The following is a 22,780-nucleotide window of genomic DNA, read 5'->3' on the forward strand; positions in this document are numbered from 1 at the left end:
TTTGTATATTGCATCTCAAGTAAGATCTAGAAAAAGAGATTGAGTGCTTCTATAAAACTTGAAACAAAACTATGGAGTACATTTACTTTGTACACTTAAATACAACCTCAGGGCAGTTGAGAGCAGCACCTCACTGAGCCCTGCTGGAGGGGTGTGCATCTTCCCATCTGTTGTAAACAACATCCTTACATATTTTTGAAACTTTTCTGACTTAAGAGGCACCTGGAAATTGAATTTTTAAATGTGAGACATTGGAATAGATTTTAATGGCTCTAAGATCACTGAAGTGAGTGATAACTTTCCACTACATAAAATGGTTTTTCTACAAGCTCTTTCATTCATTATTCTTTTGAAACTTAACACCCTAATTTACTTTCCCATGGCTTATGCAGTCCTGTGAAATTCATTTACAGAAAGGCATCAGCATTCATTTATTTTCACTGGAACTAAGCAGCTCCAGAAATGTCACATTCTTTTCAGGAGATTTAACAGATACCAATACCAAACCATTCAGAAATACATAGAATTTTGACAGATGTCCCATGGATTAAGCAAGTTGACCACAGACAGTCTGGAGGAATTTAATTATATGTGCATGCCTGTCATGGATTGTTGGGATGCAGCTTCCTATTCTCTTTCAAGTTTATGAGAACACTTGTTGACAGGGCTTTCACAAGGTCTGCAGTTGCTAAGGATTTTTATTGGACCTACTAAATAACATTTTCTATCCTGAGGTCACATTATCAATTATTGAGTACAAGAATGCATAAAAATAAAGCAGAGATAAAGTCTATTTTTAGCCTTTTAGTGGATGGGGAGGTGGAGTTTCCTCTAATTCTCTTAAGTTTTTGAAAAAATGCTGACATCATGGGTTTCATGATGAAGAAATAAATAAGCAGTGCCCCACCAGTATCACCTAATCAAATAAACATCCTTCCTGCTCGTATTAAAAGTACAGCCTAGTGGTGAATACAGAGAAGAAAACAGATCACAACACAAAATCATGGGTATTAGATCAGAGAAATACAGAGGAATGGCAAACCCAGAGGTGGAGATCAGTAAAGGCATCCTAAGGGAAACAGCTTCTAGGCTTGGATGACAAGGAGATAACCAGGCAAAAAAGGAAGAGGGAAGAAGTTTGGGGCAAAAGGAATAGAGTGTGCAAACTCTGTTTCATGAATGAAATTGAATCACTGCTGTTTTCTTAATCCGTGCCTTAACTATTTCTTATCTCAGTAATTCTATGCCACACTAGATTGCCTGATAAGTAATTACATATAAGAAATATTACGTATTTCATTGTGTGAAAATGTATAAATATTATCCAAAAGGCTTTCTGTCCTATATTTTAAAAATACAGAATAGTTAATTTGAAGTAGTCCCGGCCCTAGTGCTATAGGGCTTGGATATTTAATATTTTTATGGCAGAAACGTTTAGTTCTGGAAAAGGTAAATGGTTGCATATATTTTTGCAGTCTAGGATCTCCCTTACTCCATTTCCTCCTTTAATTTAAATGGCCACATGTATATGTCTTTTCCTGCTGTGTTAGGAAAACAGGGGCTGGATATCCCAAGAATCAGAGGTTATATAAAAATATTGCAAATAGACAGCAGACATAAATATCTACCAAATGCTATCTTAAATTTGGGTCTAAACTGATCATTTGGAAATAGATTTATTATAAGTGTTTAATTAGAGCAATTTCTTAAATCTGAACTAAATTGCTTTTAGAGTCCTTTTTCTTTGTAAGCATTGTAAATGCTAATAAATCCTGTTAATTTTTTTTACTGCATGTTATGTTGAAATAAAAAGAAAGAAAAATTAAAAAAAGAAATATTATATATTTCATATATAGTCACATATATATTTCTTGAGTATATACCATAGGCTTGTTATATGTTTCCATACTAAGGATTGATAAATATAGATACAATTCTTGAATACCTTCTATATGCCATAATATGCTTTATATTCACTACTTTCATAAGTATGCCATGCTGTATTTTGTATTTATTATTTCTGATTATCATTCATCTAATCATAACTTCAAAAATGAAATGTAAATATTCTTGCCCCATTTTACAGGCAAGCAAAATATGACTGGAAGAAGTTAAGCATCTTTCAGAATCAGATTACTAATAATTGGCATCCTAGGCTTTCTATAATCCAATACCAAGCTACTGTCCACTGCTCCCCCAACCTGAACCCCCTGCTTCTGCCCAGGTATCTGGTGTCACAGACCGAGGGAGACAAAACAGTCAAGTTAGCCAGCAGGGCTAATTACACCTAAATAAGTCTCAGTGCATCTTATTTAGCATCTGCTATTTAGGGAAGTGTGGCACTCATATGAGCATTTTCTTCTAGTATTGAGACAGAAACAATAGTCAAGAAAAACTGCTAATTGATAAGTACTTATTCCTCAAATGTAACTTCTGCTCTCCCTTGGTGTATTTTTGCTCATTCCTTTTTCAGGTAAAGCAGAGTAAGTACTAAGTAAATGTAATAATATGAATGTTATATGAGTGCCTAAAAATATGTCAAGCACTTCAAAAGTGCCCTTTACATAATTTATCTCATTTAATCTAATGGAAACCCAGTGAGATAGGCATTAGCATTCCATTTTACTGATGGCAAAATCAAGGCTCAAAGACATTAAGATAATTCCTCATAGTTCAGCTACCATATAATAAGGGGCTATAATAAATAGCCAGTGCCCTTTACATTCTACTAAACTATTACAATGACTATGCTGAGGATAAGAAAGGCAATGATGCTTTTAAGGAGGCATTCAAGAGAGTGGTTTTGAGCATGTCATCTGCTGCAGATCTGGGGGCAAACCATAGCTGTGGCACTCACAGTGGGTAACTTAAATAAGTGACTTATCCTTCATATCTTCAGTTTTCTCTAAAGTGGGGGAAATATTAACACATACCCTATAAAGTTGTAGGGATTGCATGAATTAGTATAGCTAAATCACTTAGAATAGTGCCTGCACTTACTTATCAGTGTAGGTGCTGTTAGTATTACCTCCTCAACTCTTTGATATTTCATCCGTAATTTCAAGTCTATTTAAGATGTCACTGCATCTGTACAGCCTTCCTAGAACTCCCTTTTCCAACCCAGTACTTGCCCCAGCAGAGGGGCTCCTTCCTGCTCTGCATTCCCAGACTGTCTGGTTTGTGCTATTCCTTAAGAATCTCTCATGTGCTTCCTTGTATTATGGCCATTTGAATGGTGTATCTTTGCTAGGTCAAGGACAAAGACATTCTTTTTATCTATGTGTTCAAAGAGTGCTGAAGTGAACCTGAATGAGCATGAATTGTAACACTCATGCTCCCTCAGATTGCACCTAGCATTCCTATTAGATTGCACAGTGTCAGAATCTGTTTTGTTTTTTTGTTTTTTGTTTTTTGTTTTAAATAAATTTATTTATTTATTTTTGGCTGCGCTGGGTCTTCGTTGCTGCGCGTGGGCTTTCTCTAGTTGCGGCGAGTGGGGGCTACTCTTTGTTGCAGTGTGCGGGCTTCTCATTGCGGTGGCTTCTGTTGTTTCGGAGCACTGGCTCTAGGCACGCGGGCTTCAGTAGTTGTGGCTCGCGGGCTCTAGGGCGCAGGCTCAGTAGTTGTAGCGCACGGGCTTAGTTGCTCCGCGGCATATGGGAGCTTCCTGGACCAGGGCTCGAACCAGTGTCCCCTGCGTTGGCAGGCAGGTTCTTAACCACTGTGCCACCAGGGAAGCCCCAGAATCTGTATTTTAAAAGGAAATGGTCTTGACCTTTCCCTTCTGAAAGCAACCCATGGTAGTTTCATGTTTAAAGCATTGTTCATGTTGGATTATCTACTGTTATCTATCTACAGGAAAATGGTATCTAGAAACTGGAAAATTACTAGGCTGAGTAATATTTGATATTCTAATTGTAGCTTAACTACTTTATTACTTATTTTTGAACTTTCATTAATCCTCAAGTTAAAACATAATAGTTATGAAGGTACTGCTTATCCCCTTCTACCTTTCTTAAGACTCTGTGGCCTGTAGTGACCTTCACCTCTGTGATCATCTTTTCCATTTCATGATCACATCTGGCCCCTGTTGAGGATAACATAGATCTAGTACTTCCTTTTTCAAGTATCTTTTTTTAATTTAAAAACACTGTATGATGTGTTATATACATATTCATTTTGTCATCATTTCTAGGTCTAACCAAAAAGACATAATATAGAGCAAAATTTTAAAAAATGAAACCCATTAATAGAATGTGACTTCTTATTAGATTTTGCTATTTGCTTTTATCAAGCAAAACATGTTCTGGTGTTCTTTCCTTTCAGAATATACTATATTCTATACAGAAGCATATAAAATATATTTTTATATTTAGCAGTGAGTCAGTATTATTTTTTTCCAGAACTTCTGAATTGTTATAATGCCTCTGCAAATTTAAGTCTTTGAACAATTACATGTGAAAGCTTGCTGCTTCTGTCATTTCATAACTCCCTGAATTAAATCGCCTAAAATTAGTTACTTGCCCTGATCTCTCCAGCTAGGGCATTTTCTAATCTGTGTCCAGGCCTCTTTTAATTCCAGTAAAGCTTCACTGTAATTCCCTTACCTGGTAAAGCAGAAAATCCTCTCCATACTAACCCTCATTGCTCAAATGGACAAAAGATCCAAAAGATAGAGTATGTGGCATACTTTATCCCCCCCAATTAGATGATCCACATCACTCACATTAATGCCCTTCAAACTCCTCTTCCTTTCTAATAAATGGTTATTTAGCAGTGCTCCTTTGTTTCAGTAAAATTTAAGGTTGTATAGAATCAGGACCCTGGCAGATCTGTTTTTAACAGAGAACATCTAAAAGAGATAGTTTTCAAGATTTCCTTTCCCCAAATGTTATATCTTTGAATACAACTAATTAAAAAAATCGGTAAAGGCCCGTTTCTGGACACCCTCAGAGAAAATGAGTTCATTATTATGCTTCATTGTGAATTGTATGATAGGTCAACATTTTAAGAATTTTCAGATTATGAGGCATTGGAGTAAATGCTTGGTGTCACATTTTGCATAGATTCTGGCTAGCAGTGGAGGACCTGAAGAAAAGGCCTATTAGAGAAGTCCCCTCTCGAGTTCAGGAAATATGGCAAGAATTTCTGGCTCCAGGAGCCCCCAGTGCTATTAACTTGGATTCTAAGAGCTATGACAAAACCACACAGAATGTGAAGGAGCCCGGGCGATACACATTCGAAGATGCTCAGGTTGGTACATAGATGGGCCTCACATTGCGTCTCAAATGTTCTCCTGAGAAGTTGAAAGTTGGGATACTTCTGTTTTATTTTCATTGTAATTGGCAGCTATGTCTAATATTTTCAGTTTAGGTAACTGTATGTAAAATAACTAATTGATCTATAAGAGAACAGAGATGCTTTAAAATGAGTTTTTAAAACCTGGGAATTTTTGTAAATTTGAATGTTTTTACATGAAAATTTCTTGAAGGGAAATATTTTAAATATTTGAAAACTTTTTACTTTATTTTCTACTTTGTCACCTCAGTAGCATGTATTTGAACTCTTTAACTTGTCTTCCAATGAGGAGATTCTAAGATTCTGACATTCCTAAATAATTTATTATTATGGATAGTCAGAACTAAACTAAATTAGCTTGAAGTTATGTAAAACTCAAACCACTTTTGTCTCTGATGATAAAATGAAATAGTAAATTTAGGCATTTATTATTTTTCCAAGTTAATTTTTTAGTCTACAAAAAGAAGAAAAAAAGAAATTGATATTAATATTAACATCCTAAGACAAAGTTTTATGAGTTTTTTCTTTTTTTCTCAAACTGGGTGTAATTGCCTCCTTAGAAGCAATTTGAATTTCTACTTTTTCTAAAAAAATATTGTGCTCAATAGGAAAAATAAACATGTAATGAGAGGATATTATTTCCTAATGATGTGTTGAAATTGGCTTTTAAACCAGAACATGCATGCTTCATAATTTCTTAAAACCTCTTTTAGAGAAGAATGTTAGCTCTAGAAAGTATCTTGTTTTTTAAATAGCTACATTACTAAAATAAGATATAGAAGATGAAGAATAAGGTACACAAATTTCCTTTCTTATTTTTACTCTTGGTAGAAAATATATTTATCCTTGGCTTTGGTTTAAAAAGAAATGAGCCACTGTGCAGAAAACTAACACAGGTTGAAACAGCCAACCAAAAACCCATTCATTCACCCTGGCTCTGCCATGGTCTTCTATGTGGAAATAATTACATTCTATGGAGACACATGAGAGAGAGCAGGATGAAAATTCTGGCTCTGTTGCTTATTTCTCTGCTGGTTTTTCTTTCTTGCAGTTCAAGATAAACTTTCAAGCATTTTTCTGGAGCCAACAGCGTGTAAAATATTTGAAATTACCTTCCCAAAATCTTAATATTAAAAAGAACATTTCTTTGTTATCTGTGTCATTGAAGAATATTCTTGCTTATTGGGTCTTCAATAAAAGGAAAAGGCATGATTTTCTATAGAAAACACTACTACCTGACCGTAGGCTTCTTTTTTCAATCAACCTCAGATATTTAATTCCAGTTTTTTGTAGGCTTTTAAACCATATATTCAAAAATATAATAATAGAAAAAAAAAAAAGAAAAAAAAAAATATATATAATAATAGAATTTCCTGCTGCTGTTTAAGAAGAGATGCAGTGTAATAGGAAAGCAGATTCTGGAGCCAAATTGCCTGGGTTTTAGTCTGAGCTTTGCTCTGTGACCTATTGCAACTACTTCACTTCTTCATGCTTCAGTTTCTTCATATTTAAAATAGATATAAAAATGGTTACCAACCTCGTTGAGGTTTTGTGAGGATATAGTTAACTAATATAGGCAAGCACTTAGAAGTGTACCTGGCATATACTCAAGCATATTTGAGCACTTACTATGCATACCCTTATACTTTGCTAAACATTTATCATTCCTCTAATCCTGACAATAACTCTATTTTATAGATTAGAAAATTTAGACTCAGAGAAATGAATAAAGTGGTCAAAATTTACATTTTGTAAGTGGTAGATCTTGAGCAAGATAACATCTGAATCCCAAAATGATTGACTTCTAAATAAGACATTGCCTCACTTTTCCAACAACAAATTCTGATACAGTTCCAAATGTACCATACTTTTGGAGATGAACCTTAGACTAGATATTGAGACTTAATCCAGAACGTCTTTAAGTGGATTCACAGTAACTACAAATTATCGCTGGTGTGTTTAAGACCAGGGAAACTGAGTCATTTCTTAAAATATATATTTTCTCCAAACAAGAAGAGACTGGGACATTCTGGATACTCTCAAATGGTTCAAAACTCTATGTCTAACAGACTGGAATGAACAAGGAGCATTTATTCTCCCCTAGAGTGCAATAAGCTAAAGCAGAATCTCCCTAGATTGGGCCAACACTGAATTGGATGGATACATTTTTTTCTTCTTTGTCTACCAATATTCATCATCAAAACAGAACATTGCAGACTGATTAGGATTATCAAATATTTACCTAATCTATCTCTGAATAAGTCAAAACATGCACACAAATTGTGAGGTTTAGCAATTAAATATCACAAAATTTATTTTTGGACTTGTGCTCTGGCCTAAAGTGGGTGTAGATGACAGTTTTCACCAAAGAGATGATTCATTTGGGAATTCTGCACCCTCCAACTACATATAAATGCCAAAGGTTTCTAGAATGATTATTGAATCTTGACTTCACAATATTCTCTTTTGGCCTGGAGTAATCTTAAGAGACAGCAGATTTATTTTTATTCTTAAATGATCTATGTAAATCAACAACTTGATTTGAAATTACTTCATGACAATCTGCTAACTAAATTCCTTTTTTTTTTTTAAGGACTGGATGTGGTTTACCTCCTCCATAGCTCCCAAACCAGTTTAAACATTGATCCTTGAATAAAATAATAAATTTGAAAGTCTAAATGTTCTATAAGCATATAAGGTATTCTCATCAGTATTATCATTATTATTTTTAGCTGCTTCCAGATTTGTTTTTGAACCAAATGTTGTATTCTTATCACAGTACTTGATTTTTCCTGAGAAATAATAAGGAAGCACCTCAACCATTATTTCTTTTTAGGAGCACATTTACAAACTGATGAAAAGTGATTCATACCCACGTTTTATAAGATCCAGTGCCTATCAAGAGCTTCTACAGGCAAAGAAAAAGGTATTGGTTCTTTGTGAACTTTTTTGACCTAGTTCTCAGTTGTAATTATTTGGAGTAGTTACCTCTGCTGGGCCCACAGTATTGGACAAATGGTAAGTGAATATACTCCAAGACCCTCCCCCAAACCTTTGCATTTTATAAGGGCCATTTAAGTTGTATGGGGTTCCGTTTGTTGATTGCTTATTTTCTTCTTTGTTTGTTTGTTTCTGCAGATGTTCATGCTTTACAAAGTTTTTTAGACGCCGTTTTCATGTTTCATGTTAGTCTTCTGTATGCCAGTTTAAGGAAATAAAAAATTACAATAAAGAAAGGAGAAGAACAATGTCATCAGATCAAAAACTTAAAGAGGGTTTTCCTTGTCCAGTAAGCTAGAATGTATGTTTTGGACCATACACTCCATAACTCATTGTTTTCAATGATAGTTGCCAAAATGCAGTAATGTTTGCTTCCACATATTTTCATTTGGCATTTATTCTGAGTCACTTAGTATCCCTACGATGAGGTTTCATACCTAAGATGATAGCCAAGCACATTTTCGAAGAGCTGCAATAGGTTACATTGTTCAATTAATGTTTATAATCAGAGTCTCACTGTAAATAACACCTTATATAACCAGTATAACAGGGAATGGAAAATCTGGATGTAAACATCAACATCATTCATTATTTTGTAATGTTAAAATAGTCCATAGCTTCTTGAAATTCTGAGATGAAATTATAATTTTGTGTAATTCATGATCATCATTTAAGCTAATGGTATTTTTAAAAGTCCATTGACTTTGCAACGGGAAATAGATACTCTGTAGTTGCACTGTCCAGTACAGCAACCACGAGCCACATGAAGCTGTTTAAATTTAAATTAGTTAAAGTTACATAAAATTCTACTCAAATTTCTAGTACTCAATGGCCACAGCTAAAGACTTCTGAAGTATTAGTTAGTATAGAATGAAATTTCCATGCTTTCAGAAAGTTCTACTGGACAGCAATGCTCTACAGAATTAATGATGTCATCAACAGAAATTTAGTACCAGTAGAAAATTAGGAAATTCTGAAGTTAAGCCACTAGATTTTCAAACATTTAGGCTTTGAAAATGTTGGCATAAAACCTTAACATATCTACTTCATTTTAGTGTAATTTGATTTTGCTTGAAATCACACTATTTTGTTTGCACAAGAAGAGTTTTGGTGTTCAAAGTAAAAGCACTAATGCAAACAGAGCCCATGTCCTGTGACAAGAGGCCTTCTGTGGCAACTCTCCTGTCTTCCTGATCCCTATGATTTAGAACATGAATTTGGTGTTGCATCATTTCATCATCCTGTCTTTTTCTGCTGTTTTTCTTTCTGACTTTTCCTTTCTTTCTTTTTCTTTCTTTCTTTCTTTCTTTCTTTCTTTAATTCTTTCTTTCTTTCTTCCTTCCTTCCTTCCTCTCTTTATTTCTTTTGTTCTTTCTTTTCTTTCTTTCTTCCTTCCTTCCTCTCTTTATTTCTTTCATTCTTTTCTTTCTTCCTTCCTTCCTTTCTTTCTTTCTCTCTCTCTCTCTTCCTTTCTTTCTTTCTTCCTTGCTTTCTTTCTTTCTTTCTTTCTTTCTTCTCTCTCTCTCTTTGTTCCTTTGCCCCACCCAACCCCACACATGTAAGTCGGAATACTCAATGGATCGCAGAACATCTTTTGAAAACTTTGCACAGAATGTGGTAAGTTTTAATTTTTAAGGAATTACAAATCATTAAGTCCAACTGGGAAACATTCCCAGTTTCAAGCCCCATCTTCCACCTTGCATCCTTTGATGTAACAGCAAAGGTATTTATTGCCTTTATTCAAATTCAGAATTTCCTGCTTCCTACTTATCTTTCTGTCCCAGCACTTCCTGGAGTAGATAAGATATCACACGAGAAAATCTATATGTATCAAACTAAGGCTTGGAAAGAAATGTGTATTATGATACATAAAATGAAGAAACTGTTCTTTATATTTTAATTTTTATTCTATGTATCTCTTTCTTTATTAAAGATAGTGCATGCATTTCTATACTCTTTCCCTTAGCTCTTCCTAAGGCTTAAAAGATTAAGAAAAATGAGGGTTCTGTTCTTTCTACTTTTGCAGGGAGAAAATGACTTATTGAACAGTTTAAAGCCAGACTCAGTATGAATGGGGGTCGGCGACAATATATGCCCCACCAAAGACCCACTAGCATGCCTTTCTTATTCTTTATTTTTCAGGAAGGTATTGAAAACTATTGCATAAATCATCCAGGAAACCAGTAGTTTCCCTACCAGTGTTTTCTTAGCATCTTTCCATGTGCTTAAGTGATATATATGTTTGTGGGATTTTTTTTTCTTTTTTTCTTTTTTTGATATTGTGCCAGTGCCTTTGGAACTTTCTAACATTGTGTAAGCTCAAACTAAAGCCTTCAACACATTTATTTTTATAGGGCAGAAACATCCCTATTTTCCCATGCCATAAAAACTGTACACCAACACTGAGGGCCAGCACTAACCTGTTATGAAAAGAGGTAGAAAAATCTTGGTTTATACTCAAGTTTGTCTGCATTGTCTGTTGAGTTGTGTGGTCAGCTCCATGCTGCTGCTGCTGTGGGTGTGTGTTGTGGCTTTTGCTGTGATGGCCAGTTAAGTGGAGTTATGTGTGTTGAAATGTAAGCAAATTGGATTCAGCAAAAATATGTTTTTTGTTTTTAGTTTCCTTCAAGGATCCTTTCAGTGGGGGATGTTAATCAGTTCTTTTTATGAATTCCTAGTTGTGGCTGTGCCCAGAGTATTTGAAAGATTTTAAAAAGCAGTGTATACTTTGAACACTCAATGTGATTGCACAAATTAAAGGGCTGGAAAATGAAGGACTCCGGGAATTAATCACACTATAAACTTCCAAAATTTTGGCTGGATCTTTTGGAATCTCTGACCTTTAATATAAAATTTTCTTAAGCATGCCTCATAAGTCACCATGGGAAGATAAATACAATGTTAAAGAAATGCCTCAAGATTTTGCTGGAGGAAGTCGCCCAGGATGTTGCACAGTGTTCTGTGTATTGTTTAAGCATTGTTTCAAATTCATTCTTTTCTAACATAATGCTGACAGAATATTGTTCTTGAGATTGGATTGGAAATTTCTGTGATATAATTAAAAACCACTTAATGCAAATTAAGGAATATTGAAAGGGGAAGCAAAATGGTTGTCTTTCCTCCAACACCATCCCCAAATCTTATCAACTTCCCCAATTCTTAAAGTAGTACCACATTGTAACTCATTGCAAACTTTAAGAAAGGATCAGTAGGAATTAAGGGGAGAGAGAGTTAGTTATCTACACCTTCTACAAAAATTTATACACCAAGTGCCAACTATACTGCAGACATTGCTATGTCTTAGGAAAAAGACCTTAATTGCTAAGGTACATAATGATATAAACAAAATGTTATGTTGTACAGGAGAAAGATAAACTATTTCAACTTGTATTAGGGTGGATAGGGAGGGTCCATGGGTAATGTGAGAATTCTCAGAAGAAGTTACATTTAACTGGATAAATAGGATTTCATTAGGCCAAGAAAGGCAACCATCCTTTTAAGAAGAAAGGGGGAAAAAGGCTGGGATTACTGAAGAAAGAGAAGTTGAGTAACATTCATACCATAACACATATATACACACAACATACTGATAAATTTCAGATAACCTTCAGACACAATTGTTTAGGGTTAATCCTTTTCCATCCAGGAAAATAAAAAGTAATGTTTTTTATTGAATATTTTGTTTTGGTAGTACTCTAAAGAAATGGAGTAAGAAAATTAGAAAGACTCTCTGATTTCCTCAATAGATTATGCATGATAACATTTATTTAATTAGTTATGAGAAATAAATTTCTATCCTGAAAATTATTTATATACAAAAATTTAAAATATTATACTGTATATCATTAAGTCTTATGATGGTTAATTTCTATTTAAAGTTCCCTTTAACTTTCTATTTTCATTTATTTTTTTATTTCCCCTTGGTTCAGTGTTCTTCCATAATACGATTACTTTTAGGGTCAGAAGTTGTGTTAGCCATCCTAAGTACTTAACATAATACATTTTATGGAATACCTTTATAGGACCAATAAAATGATTTTAACACAAGATAAAGAATGAGTGATTTTATTATCAGATAGACATAATGGAGGAAAGACACAGTTTAAATAAACATTTTAAAAGAGTTCTATGTGCAGGTTGCTCTGGTAAATACGGGGAGGCTACAACATAGAGTATCCAAGAAAGAAATGGACTTGGGGAATTACAGGTAAATAAGTGTGTAGACTGTAAAAGGAACTAGGAAAAGTGAGATAATGATAATAACTCACATTCATTGAGTGCCTGCCATGTGCCAGGCTCTGTACTAGGCACTTTATATTATCTAATTTAATTTAATCTGAACCTACAAGTTAGGTAATATAATACTCATTATTTTACCCATTTTACAGGTGAGAACACTGAAAGGTCAGAGGAGTTACTTAATTTTCCCAGAATCATACAGTTAGTTAAGGAGCTAGCACTAACCCCAAATTTAGTTTGTTCCCAAATTCTTTCTTTCTACACTGATCACCTTGCTCTTCCAACGGTAGAAGACAGATAAATCTTTCCACTTGATGATAACCTCCTCTGGAGTCTAAGTCCATTTCCGTTAGCGTTTATTTGTTGAAGTTTATTTACATTTCAGCATAGTTATTTTTATAACCTGGCTTATAAAAATGGCATCACTGTTTTGTTTCACACAAGAGTCAAAAACGTTTTGCTTGACAGCTCTTCCTAATACCATTGGAAATCCCATTGGTTACTGAGGTTAATAAATTCTTGCATGCACTTTAGAGAATAATTATAGTAAACAGCTAACAGCTGCATAGCATTTTACAGTGTTACAAGGACACTCATTACTTTTTGTTTGTATTTTTGTTGTTTTTGTATTTGTTGTTTGTTGTATTTTCTTTACAAACACAATTATCTTGGGAGGGGTCAGGTAGGTGTTACCATCATTTCACAGATAAGCAAACTGAGGACTAGTGAGGTGAAGTCATTTCACCAATATTAATCAATTGTTGAGTGTTAGGGCCAGGCCTAGAAGCAATGTTTTCTGACTTTAAATTCATTACTTTATAGACTACTCATTTTCTTCTCATTATACCTGACACTGGAGGGATAAAAATAACTCACATTTGTGTAATACCTTCACCTTGGCTTGTTGTCCAAGAAATCTCATTTCTTATCGTTTACTTTTTTATTATTTTCCTTGCCATCAGAGAATTTTCTTCAGGTCTTTCAAGGGTTGCTGTGTCCTCTCATGCCTTTAAATGTTATTCTTATTAAGTTGATTTCATTCTCTTCTGACAAAGTTCATGTAATGGTTGTTTTCTTTCCAACCATTAAATTATCGAAGCATCTCTCTGCCATATAAACCTTAAGGGAGAACAGATAGGAAATAAGGGGAGAAACAAAGTAGGAGGATTGATCAGCTACACCTTCAATCAAAATTCATAAATCAAGTGCCAAATGCCAACTGTATTACTTATTACCTCTTCTCCTTAATTTGCCTTTGGGCTACAGAAGTAGAAATGAGAATTAGAGAATGTTAATGTTGAACTTCCAGGAACTCACCTAATCTAACCTCTTTTGGAGAAAAATTTTACCCTATCTCAATGAAGACAATTTATTGCAGAGCCTTAAAAGAATCAACATACAAGATATAATGACCACTTTGCTCCCCCACACCCTCTCCTCCGGTGTACTGATGCTAGTGCGTTGGGCTTGTAAGGTATCCTCTCAAGACTGAAACAAATTACCAGAAGTTTTGGAAACTGTGTGAGAGAATTTTAACAAAAGGACTGAGTTGGCTCTGAAATCAGTTGATTTTTTGCAATCAAATCTGTATTTAACTGTATAAATCATTAGTAGACGTATTGATAAGAACAAATGTAAATATAAATCCTATAACTTGTTTGGAGTGTTAAAAGTGAGAAAGATACAATATGCTTAGTTCTTTTAGAATGTTCTTTTTGGTTAAATCTAGTTAAATTCTTTTTCTAAGCCCATCATGGAGTTCCTAGTTAATACACCTTATGCAGATTCTATACAAGCAGCAAAATGTGGTTTAAAAAAAAGCCCAGACCTGGAAGCCTGACATGTTAATATTAGGTCTGAAACCCAGTCTTACACTTTTCTTGCTGTATGAATTTTTAGAAATCAGTTAAACTGCTGAACCTTAATTTCTTCATCTACAATTTCTCTAGCCAGAAATAGCTCTAATCAGTACTTGTGCAAAATAAATAAATAAATAAATAAATAAATAAATAAATAAATTAAATAAACTTAAGAAATACTTTAATTATGCTTTTGAAACATGCTTTATTTACTTAAATTGCATCAGAAATATCTTCCAGGTCATTTCATATTCTTCTGCATGATTATATGTATTGACTGCGTGAAATTCTTCTGAATGGATATACCTATAATGCATTTTTCCATTCCTCTATTGGTGGACATTTATGTTGTTCCTTATTTATTTCTTTCTTTATTCATTGTCATTATAGCTCAAAGTGTGGTAAACATTCTTCAAGTTAAATATTGATTTTTTTCTCATACTCATAAAAAATTGAGTTGCTTGGTTAAATGGAATGCAAAATTATGAAAGAAAAGATGTCTATTTATTTTTCTCTCTCTTATCTTTACTTTTGCCCTAATGCAAGAGGTACACTAGAGGGAAAAATAACTTATTACAGAAGACAGAAATCAGAGTTCATATTCTTGATTTCCAAAACCACTTGTGTTACACATTAATAACAGGCTTCCTTATCAATTAGTCCTCAATCTCTGAAGAATTATAGTGTTTTCTGGGAGCCTTACACTTTTTTTTAAGATGCTGTCAAAAACACTATGGATTATTTCTAGTCCGTGGTCAAATGATTTTTAACTTGGTTTTATTAAATGTGAAATCTAGCATGAAACTTCCTCTGCATACCATAACAATCACCATGATTGTACACCGAGACTGCCCTCTCCACCCAGTATAACCCTATGAATAATACAGATTCCAGGTTTTGGAAATACAGCCTCACACCAGCTATGGAGCAATACTACAAGAGTGCAATGCCGTGTCAAATCTACTCATGCAGACCCCTCAACTGTGCAGTTGAGCTGGACATTGGTTCTCTTTAGGATTGAAACATGGCATTCCTGGTTTAGTGCTCTAGACTTTGCTATATGGGCACATTAGTGTAGATAAGCTGTTGGAAAGGATCCTAGAGCCCCTAAAAATAAAATTTATAAACTTGCCACTGGGTTTGTTCACTATGAATAATACCAATATAGAAAATTGACTGACCTGGTGATCTATGTTCCACTCATGCTACATTTTTATCATTTTTTTAATATATTATGTTACTAGTTCCTAGATTATTCATTCATTCAACATATATTGAGTTTTGACTATATGACAGGTATCAGGGAAGAAGAAATTTTCTTCTACCCTTCCAGGTTCTTCTGGCTGGTCTAAGAATTAAATTGATATGAGACAGATTAATAAGAGAAAAATCAAAAGTTTAATAATATGTATACATGGGAGAGGCCCAGGAAAACTAACTCGTCAAAATGTCTGAAACTTTTAACTTAAATACTATCTTCAGCTAAAGACAAAAGAGGATGTTGGGGGTAGTGGTTTGGGACCTCAAAGGAGAAGAAGGCAACTGACATGGAGATGGGAAAGCAAATGTTTGGTAGGACATGCAGAAACAATGGGACACAAAGAGGAATTTTAACAGACTTTCCTAGGTTTCTCCCTATCTCCTTGCCTAGTTCATATTATAGTTATCTATGGTGTTTGCTCCCTTCCTGGAACAGGTTCTCTATCTACATTCTTTAGGCAGTCAGGAGGAAGGTCAAAATTTCTTCCTGGGTGTTTTGGGCCTTGGTTATTTTCAGTTTGAAATAATCCACATGCCAAAGAGACATTTTGGGGTGGCAAATTTTGCTCCCCTACACAGGTTATGTGCTACTCCTTTGTGGTTAAAAAGACATCCTGTTCTTACTTTAACCTCCCTTGATATCAATTTCTACCACAATGAAGTCAGAAAGGGCATTTTCTAGATTGTATTTACACTAATGAAGTTGCACTATAGTTAGACCTCCATGGAGTTAATGAGATCCTCGATTCACATAAACATCCCTCATAATGAAGCAGATCATCTGCTTCACATAAATATCCATCATGATATAAAAGCAGTTTAGAAACTGTGAGAGGGAAGGTTTTGATTTTATATTTGTGCACCTGTGAATTTACCCTAAGGAGAACTTTGTGCATATTCTTTTCTGATTGAGTGCTATAGTTATTGCTTGAGGTTATAGGTATATTCATATAGAAAACCATGTTAGAAAACTCCTAGAGCACCCTAAGTAAATATAATTTATAAACTTGGCATTGGGTTTCCCTAGCATAGATATTAAACACATAAAGTGAGTCTGGTCAAGAATGAACTACATTCTCCTCTTTCTTCTCTAGTGGACCTGAAACTCATCTCATTTATCATTTTGTAGTTGGCATATATGGCTATCCATCTTCTTTTATTGAAACTGCTTTGTGGTGATAACTTGCCTGAGAAAGCAGTTTTAGGTTCCCTGCAGCATGATGTAAATTGATTGGTGTGAAATGTATCAAACTATGTAGGCTATTTAGTTTGGCCAATATATCTTTATTTTCCCCTAGTGGCATCATTAGTTCTTAAGTTGCCACTCAAGTTCTATAAACTATAAATTGTATAGTGGTGTTTGGTCAAAGAGCATCCAGTACAACTCTGGAGGCTCCTAAGGAATGTTTTGAGGCTGCTGAGTAGACAACCCCCAGTGGTAAACTTCCCCCTTTGCTGCTATATATGCCAGAGGCAGAAGTTTCAATAGTATTTCCCAAAGCACTGCTCTGATGTACCCAAGGCCTTGGGTTGAAGCCCAAGTGGTCATGAGGCCCCAGCTACCTGCATAATTGGAGACCACCCTGGGGGCTCTACTTAACAATTTTATAACCCAGTAGTACCCATGTGTCCAAGCATTATTGGATTCTTTTATGCAACAACAAAAAAAATACTTATTGAGCACCTATTGTGGGTCAGGCACCTTCTCCCTAGTTAAGAACACATAAATAATAAAAAATAATAGGAAGCTAGTAGGTAATAATAATAAGTTAATAATAGTAGTAATGACAAATATAAATAATAATAATAGTTAATAATAAGAAGAAATAATAGTCACTAACATGTATACCTTAGTCGGTTCATTCTTCTCATGAAAGTTAACTGTTCAATGAACAGAACTAGTTTCCTACCAGCTTCCCATTAGCTTACTTCATGTAAATCATGAAAGTTTTCCTTAAAGCAACACAGAGTAGGCAGGAAGAAGAGTTAAGCTTAAGCAAGAGATCTGCTTATTAAATAGTTGGGGTAAGCAGCCCTGAAGGAGAGAGAGAACAAAGGTAGAACCAGAAAGAGGGTCTAAGGACTTGACAAATTGAGTTGTGTTCCAGGCAAGACTGCCATGGAGATTTCCAGTTAGAGGAATATAGTACAGAATAAGGTAATCAAAAAGATAGCTCATAATCTGGATCCAAACAATGGGCCATTTTATATATGCAGAAGATGAAGGTGGAAGGCAAGTTAGGAGAACCTAGAGATAAGAGGACATGATAGGATCAGTAGCTACTATATTAATTCGTATCTGATGATAATGCCAAGAACTTGGGCAATGAGATAGAGGAAGTAAAGGAGGAAGAGTACAACTTTTAGCACCAGTATATTTACATATAGGCTACAGTATTTTTGAGCTAAGTTTACTGGGAGTGTTGATAGTAGAAAAATAAACTTCATACTGTCTCAATTAGGAATTGAAAGAGTTATATAATAGTTAATAAATTATTTTACATTATCACTTCTATTTCATTTGACAGTATATGAACTTGAAGTTTTACTCAACTATGACAAAAAATTGTAGCTGAGTGAAGCAAGAAGATGGGGAATATTTGTGTATGCTTGTGTACATTACAATATTTGTCAAGTACTTGAAGACAGTCAACTATCATCTCAGTATTGATCTCAATTACCTCACTGAGTTAAATAGAATTTAATAGAATTACATACAGTTGAATAGAATTTCATCAATAGTCTGAGGACAATACGTTTGCATATTCTTTTTATAAATGTGTTTTACATAGCTAGGAAAAATATAAATGGAACTTAAATTGATAAAGATTGGGATTATTATGTCTAAATTTAATTTCCACTAAAAATACATTCATATGTTAATTATATCTAGATATGAAGTCACTTACTAAGCAACCCCATATCATCATCAAGCCGTCTCATTTGCCGTTTTCCATTCTAAAGCCACGTGTCCCATTGTATGTGTTCATTAGCATTCCTTTATGAAGCACTTTTCAGAAAAGAAAGCCATTTTTATATTTATGACCAGCCATGGGTGTGAATTTTACTTTTCCATAATTTATGCTAGTACTTGGAGGCAACAACTCTAAAATGGGTGATTTAAAATAGCTAGACAATAGACATCTTTATCTAAATTGCATACATGTTTATAGACTTAGATATATTTTGTTTATAAACAAACACCCTGCTGTGTTTTCTTAAGTGTTTGGCAGGTACCATAAGGCAAGCCCAGATTGGGCAAAATCCCATATCCTCTGCATTGTGCATCACATTTTGATTGCTGTTTTTGTCACTGTTGTTTTCCAACGTCCAGAAGTTACCATTATTAAAATAAGCTTGTGGTCATTATTGGAAGTTTAAAACACCATTTCTAAATTGCACTGACTATTATTTCTGGAGAATAAAAGATCAGCCGTCATTTTTTTTGTTCATCAATTCATTCCAATTTACTTATTTTGGTGTTAAAGATTTTTCTTTCTATTTCATCAGCAATAGAAAAATTACTCGATAGACATGGCTGATGTAAACAGGGATAACAAGCACCCATTATCAAGATTGTTCACTTGAAATATGCATATTAATATCTAGGAGGAACATACTTCCAATACCAGAAAGAAAAGACTATTGGGAAGTCTTTATCTTTTCTAATTCTAAAAGTCTTCAAAGGACTTTTGGGAGACATTGAAAATGATGAATTTTTGGAGTCTCAAAATTGAAAAGGGATTTAGAGGCATCAGTTTCCCCAGGTCCAATCCCCAGCCATTGCATGAATCTCCTCTGTAGACTCAATGACAAGTATGCATCCAGCATTTGCTGGCCTATAAGTTTCAGAGATGTGGTACCTTTAGAACACAGGGGTAGTCAATTCCATTTTTTAGAATTTCATTCCTTATTTTCATAATAATCTACTTTTTTGTAACATCGGAGTATTCATCCTAGTTCTGTCTCCTGGAGCTAGGCAGAATAATACAAACATTCCAGTGGATCTAGACATCTGTTGAATTACTTGAAGGTGTAATTATATCTCCTCTCAAGTTTTGTTTTTATTTCCATTAGTTAAAATCTAGTTCACCGTTTTTCTGTATGGTTCAACTATCCATATCCCATATCTCAAAATAACCAGGGGCTTGGAAAATGCAGATTCCTTGACCTTATCCCAGATAAACTGGGTTAGAATATCTCTCTCTCTCTCTCTCTCACTGTTTACAAGCACTTCAGAATTCAGTTTAAGAACCATGATCTAGTTAGCAGCCTGACTTCTCCTTACCAAAGATCAGTGGTTCTCACTTCCTCACTTTAGCTGCAGCAGAATCATTTGGAGAGCTCATAACACAGATTCCTAGACCTCACCTCTCTGAAAGGCTAATTAAGTAGTTTTCTGGTAAGATCCAAGAATTTTAATTTTTTAATAATTCTCAAGTGATACTGATGCTACCAGTTTGGAGACAACACTTTGAAAACCACTACCCTAGCCTAACTGATTCCCTCCACTCTCCCCACTGATAGATGCCAAGGGCACACCTAGTGTCACATCTGAGAGGCTACTCTCCAGTTGTGCTCACACATTTTTGCAAGCAGCATTTGAATTACATGGATGAGTCAATTGTGTTTGTTCCCATAGCTGTTTACCAAAATTGAACTGATAGTAATTACATAATTTATTTAAATGTCATATAAGCTGCTGAAATTTGAGTGTGAAAAGAAAAAGTTATTTCTATGAAAACTAAGCTGAACACTTAACAAGACTTAATAAACTTGCCTTAAAATTGCCATCAAATTAAATCTGAGTGAGCCTTGCATTGGGAAAGTGGGCTTCTAATGTTTTCTCTTTCAATAATCTCATGTTCTCTCACCACCTTAATTGCTCACCTCCTATATCCACCCCAGTTAATCAATAGTCCTCCAAAAATGATAACTGAACACAATACTTGAGAAGTAACCGAACCAGCATCGATTGGAAATATCATCTGCCCAATAGGAAAGAAAGAACATATATAACTTTTACAATCCAGTCCGAACATTGTATCAGCTTCCCCACCCCAGCTCCCAGTCACAGCAGCCATATCAAATTGTAGGGTCATTTGGGGCTTAAAATTTTTTTTAAATCTAGAATTTTTTTTCTTGTGAGCTCAGATTACATCTCCCCAATCTTCTCTTTTGCTGCTAGATTTTTGGTTTATTGTTTGTTTATTAATTTTCATGTAAGTTTGGTTCTTTATCCTTCTTTCCATTAAGTTTTATCTTGTAAGTTATAGCCTTACATAATTTTTTGGAGCATCTCTTTGTTACCCTGTCTTTTAACTAAGATTAGCAAATTGGCATCATACATTCATTTTAGCAGAATTCCATCAGTTTAATCATGCAAATTATTGATTAAAATGCCATAAAGTACAGAGAGGAAGACAGAGTTCCACTACTCCAAAAATTAGCACACCTTGAAGGTAGTTGTTTATTTAGTTATGAACCACACCTTTTTCTGTGTCATCCACAGAGATACCATGAAAGACTGCTAAATGCCTTACTTAGTCCAAGAACCTTTGTTTAAAGCAACTTCCTGTCCTCAAGTCTGGTAAACTCTTTTTAAAAATGAGTAAATGAGCGTGTACATGACAAAGATCTAATATGGTTTATATGGGGAGTTCTTAGCAAAAAAATAATCAGAAGAGCAGTACGTCATTAGAAAAATGAGCAAAGGTCTTGAACAGTTTTAACAGAGGAAATACAAATAGTCAATAAATACATAAGAAATCAAAAAGAAAATCTATATAATAACCAAGTTTAATTCAAAAAGCAAAAAAAAACCTTTTCCTTCAAATAGGTTAGTTTTTAAAATAATCATATCTAGGATAAGAAAATTGGTGATTTCATACATTGTTAATAGGAATATGAATTGCTAATCACTTTCTCGAATAGAATTTTACAGAACATGTCAAACCCTTAAAAAATCTTCTCTCGCTTTCAATCAGTAATTCAACTTCTAATAATTTAATTCTAACAAAACTCCAACGTTTACACACAAACAAGAATATTCATTGCATCATGTAACTGCCAAAAATGACACAATCTGTATATACAACAATAGTGAATTCCTTAAATGCATCAAGGTATATCAACCTGATGCAGCTATTAAAAATTAGATTTCAGAGCACTGACTTTCATCTTTTTTTATTGCCACCCACATATGACATAGTAATGCATATATGTTTGTGAGTGTTTGTGTGTGTAAGTATATATAAACTGTACTTGTGTACATTTATATGTGTGTAGGACTGAAATAACATTTCAAAACAATACATTCCCTTATTATGTGCAACGCACCCTGATATATTTTGATCTGTTCTATGATATGTAATTTTTTCCTTAATGTTGGTAGCATCTTTCTAAATTGATTTCCTTTCCCACTAATGTCATGAATTTCAACAAAACATTGTTTTAGAAGAAATATATGTTACATTGGTAATTGATCAAAATATGATCATTTTAATAAGCATGTTACTCATAATAAGCCATAATACTATGCACAGTATAATATCAGTTTTGTAAAAAAATAAAATAAAATAACATTTTTGTATAAAAAGTAAAATGATATATTAGCATGTAAATAACTGTATTTTGGGTAAAGTTTATCTCTTCTTTATATTTTTCTATGTTTTCCTCATTTTCTCTAATGGATATACACTTTTTATTTCAGGAAAATATTCTTAACTAAGGAAATGAAAGTATTTGGCTTTACTTTTTCTATCTCAAACCACACAGGGAGCTAGTAATAAGTGCTTACATATAAATGTATTCATAAACCATCTCTTTTAAGTATATAATAACAGAATTTTTTCCAGCTTTCAACATTAAATATACCAGCCTCCAAACTAGCTACAGAATCCCCTTCCTTTCTTTCTTCCTCCTTTCCTTCCTTTCTTTTTCTTTCTTTTTTCCTTTCTTTCTTAAATCTCAATAATTGAGCTTTCTTTAATTGTCTAGAAACTCACACTTTTCAGTTTTGCTAAAATTATTCATGGTGATTCAGTAAACTCACCTGCAAATTAACCTAGGAAGCTTGGTTTCATTTAAAGCAGGGAAGATCTTTACAAACCCCTAGCCTAGTT

The 22,780-nt window shown here is 34.1% G+C and overlaps 1 protein-coding gene across 7 annotated transcripts in view; it reads left to right on the forward strand.

The window, feature by feature from the left end:
• The window catches only part of RGS7 (regulator of G protein signaling 7), a 590,220-nt gene that overhangs the window by 562,243 nt on the left and 5,197 nt on the right, over nt 1–22,780 (forward strand). For 5 of the 7 annotated variants that reach the window (XM_061185423.1, XM_061185427.1, XM_061185426.1 and 2 more), the window contains 2 exons: nt 5,067–5,253; nt 8,135–8,224. In XM_061185423.1, the coding sequence (XP_061041406.1) occupies nt 5,067–5,253; nt 8,135–8,224 (277 nt within the window). Of the gene's footprint in view, nt 1–5,066; nt 5,254–8,134; nt 8,225–8,436; nt 8,525–10,324; nt 10,448–22,780 lie in introns of those variants that run through there. The other 2 variants (XM_061185424.1, XM_061185425.1) reach the window with 2 other exon arrangements.

The sequence above is a fragment of the Eubalaena glacialis genome, chromosome 3 (assembly GCF_028564815.1).
Source record: "Eubalaena glacialis isolate mEubGla1 chromosome 3, mEubGla1.1.hap2.+ XY, whole genome shotgun sequence".
Lineage (NCBI taxonomy): Eukaryota > Metazoa > Chordata > Mammalia > Artiodactyla > Balaenidae > Eubalaena > Eubalaena glacialis.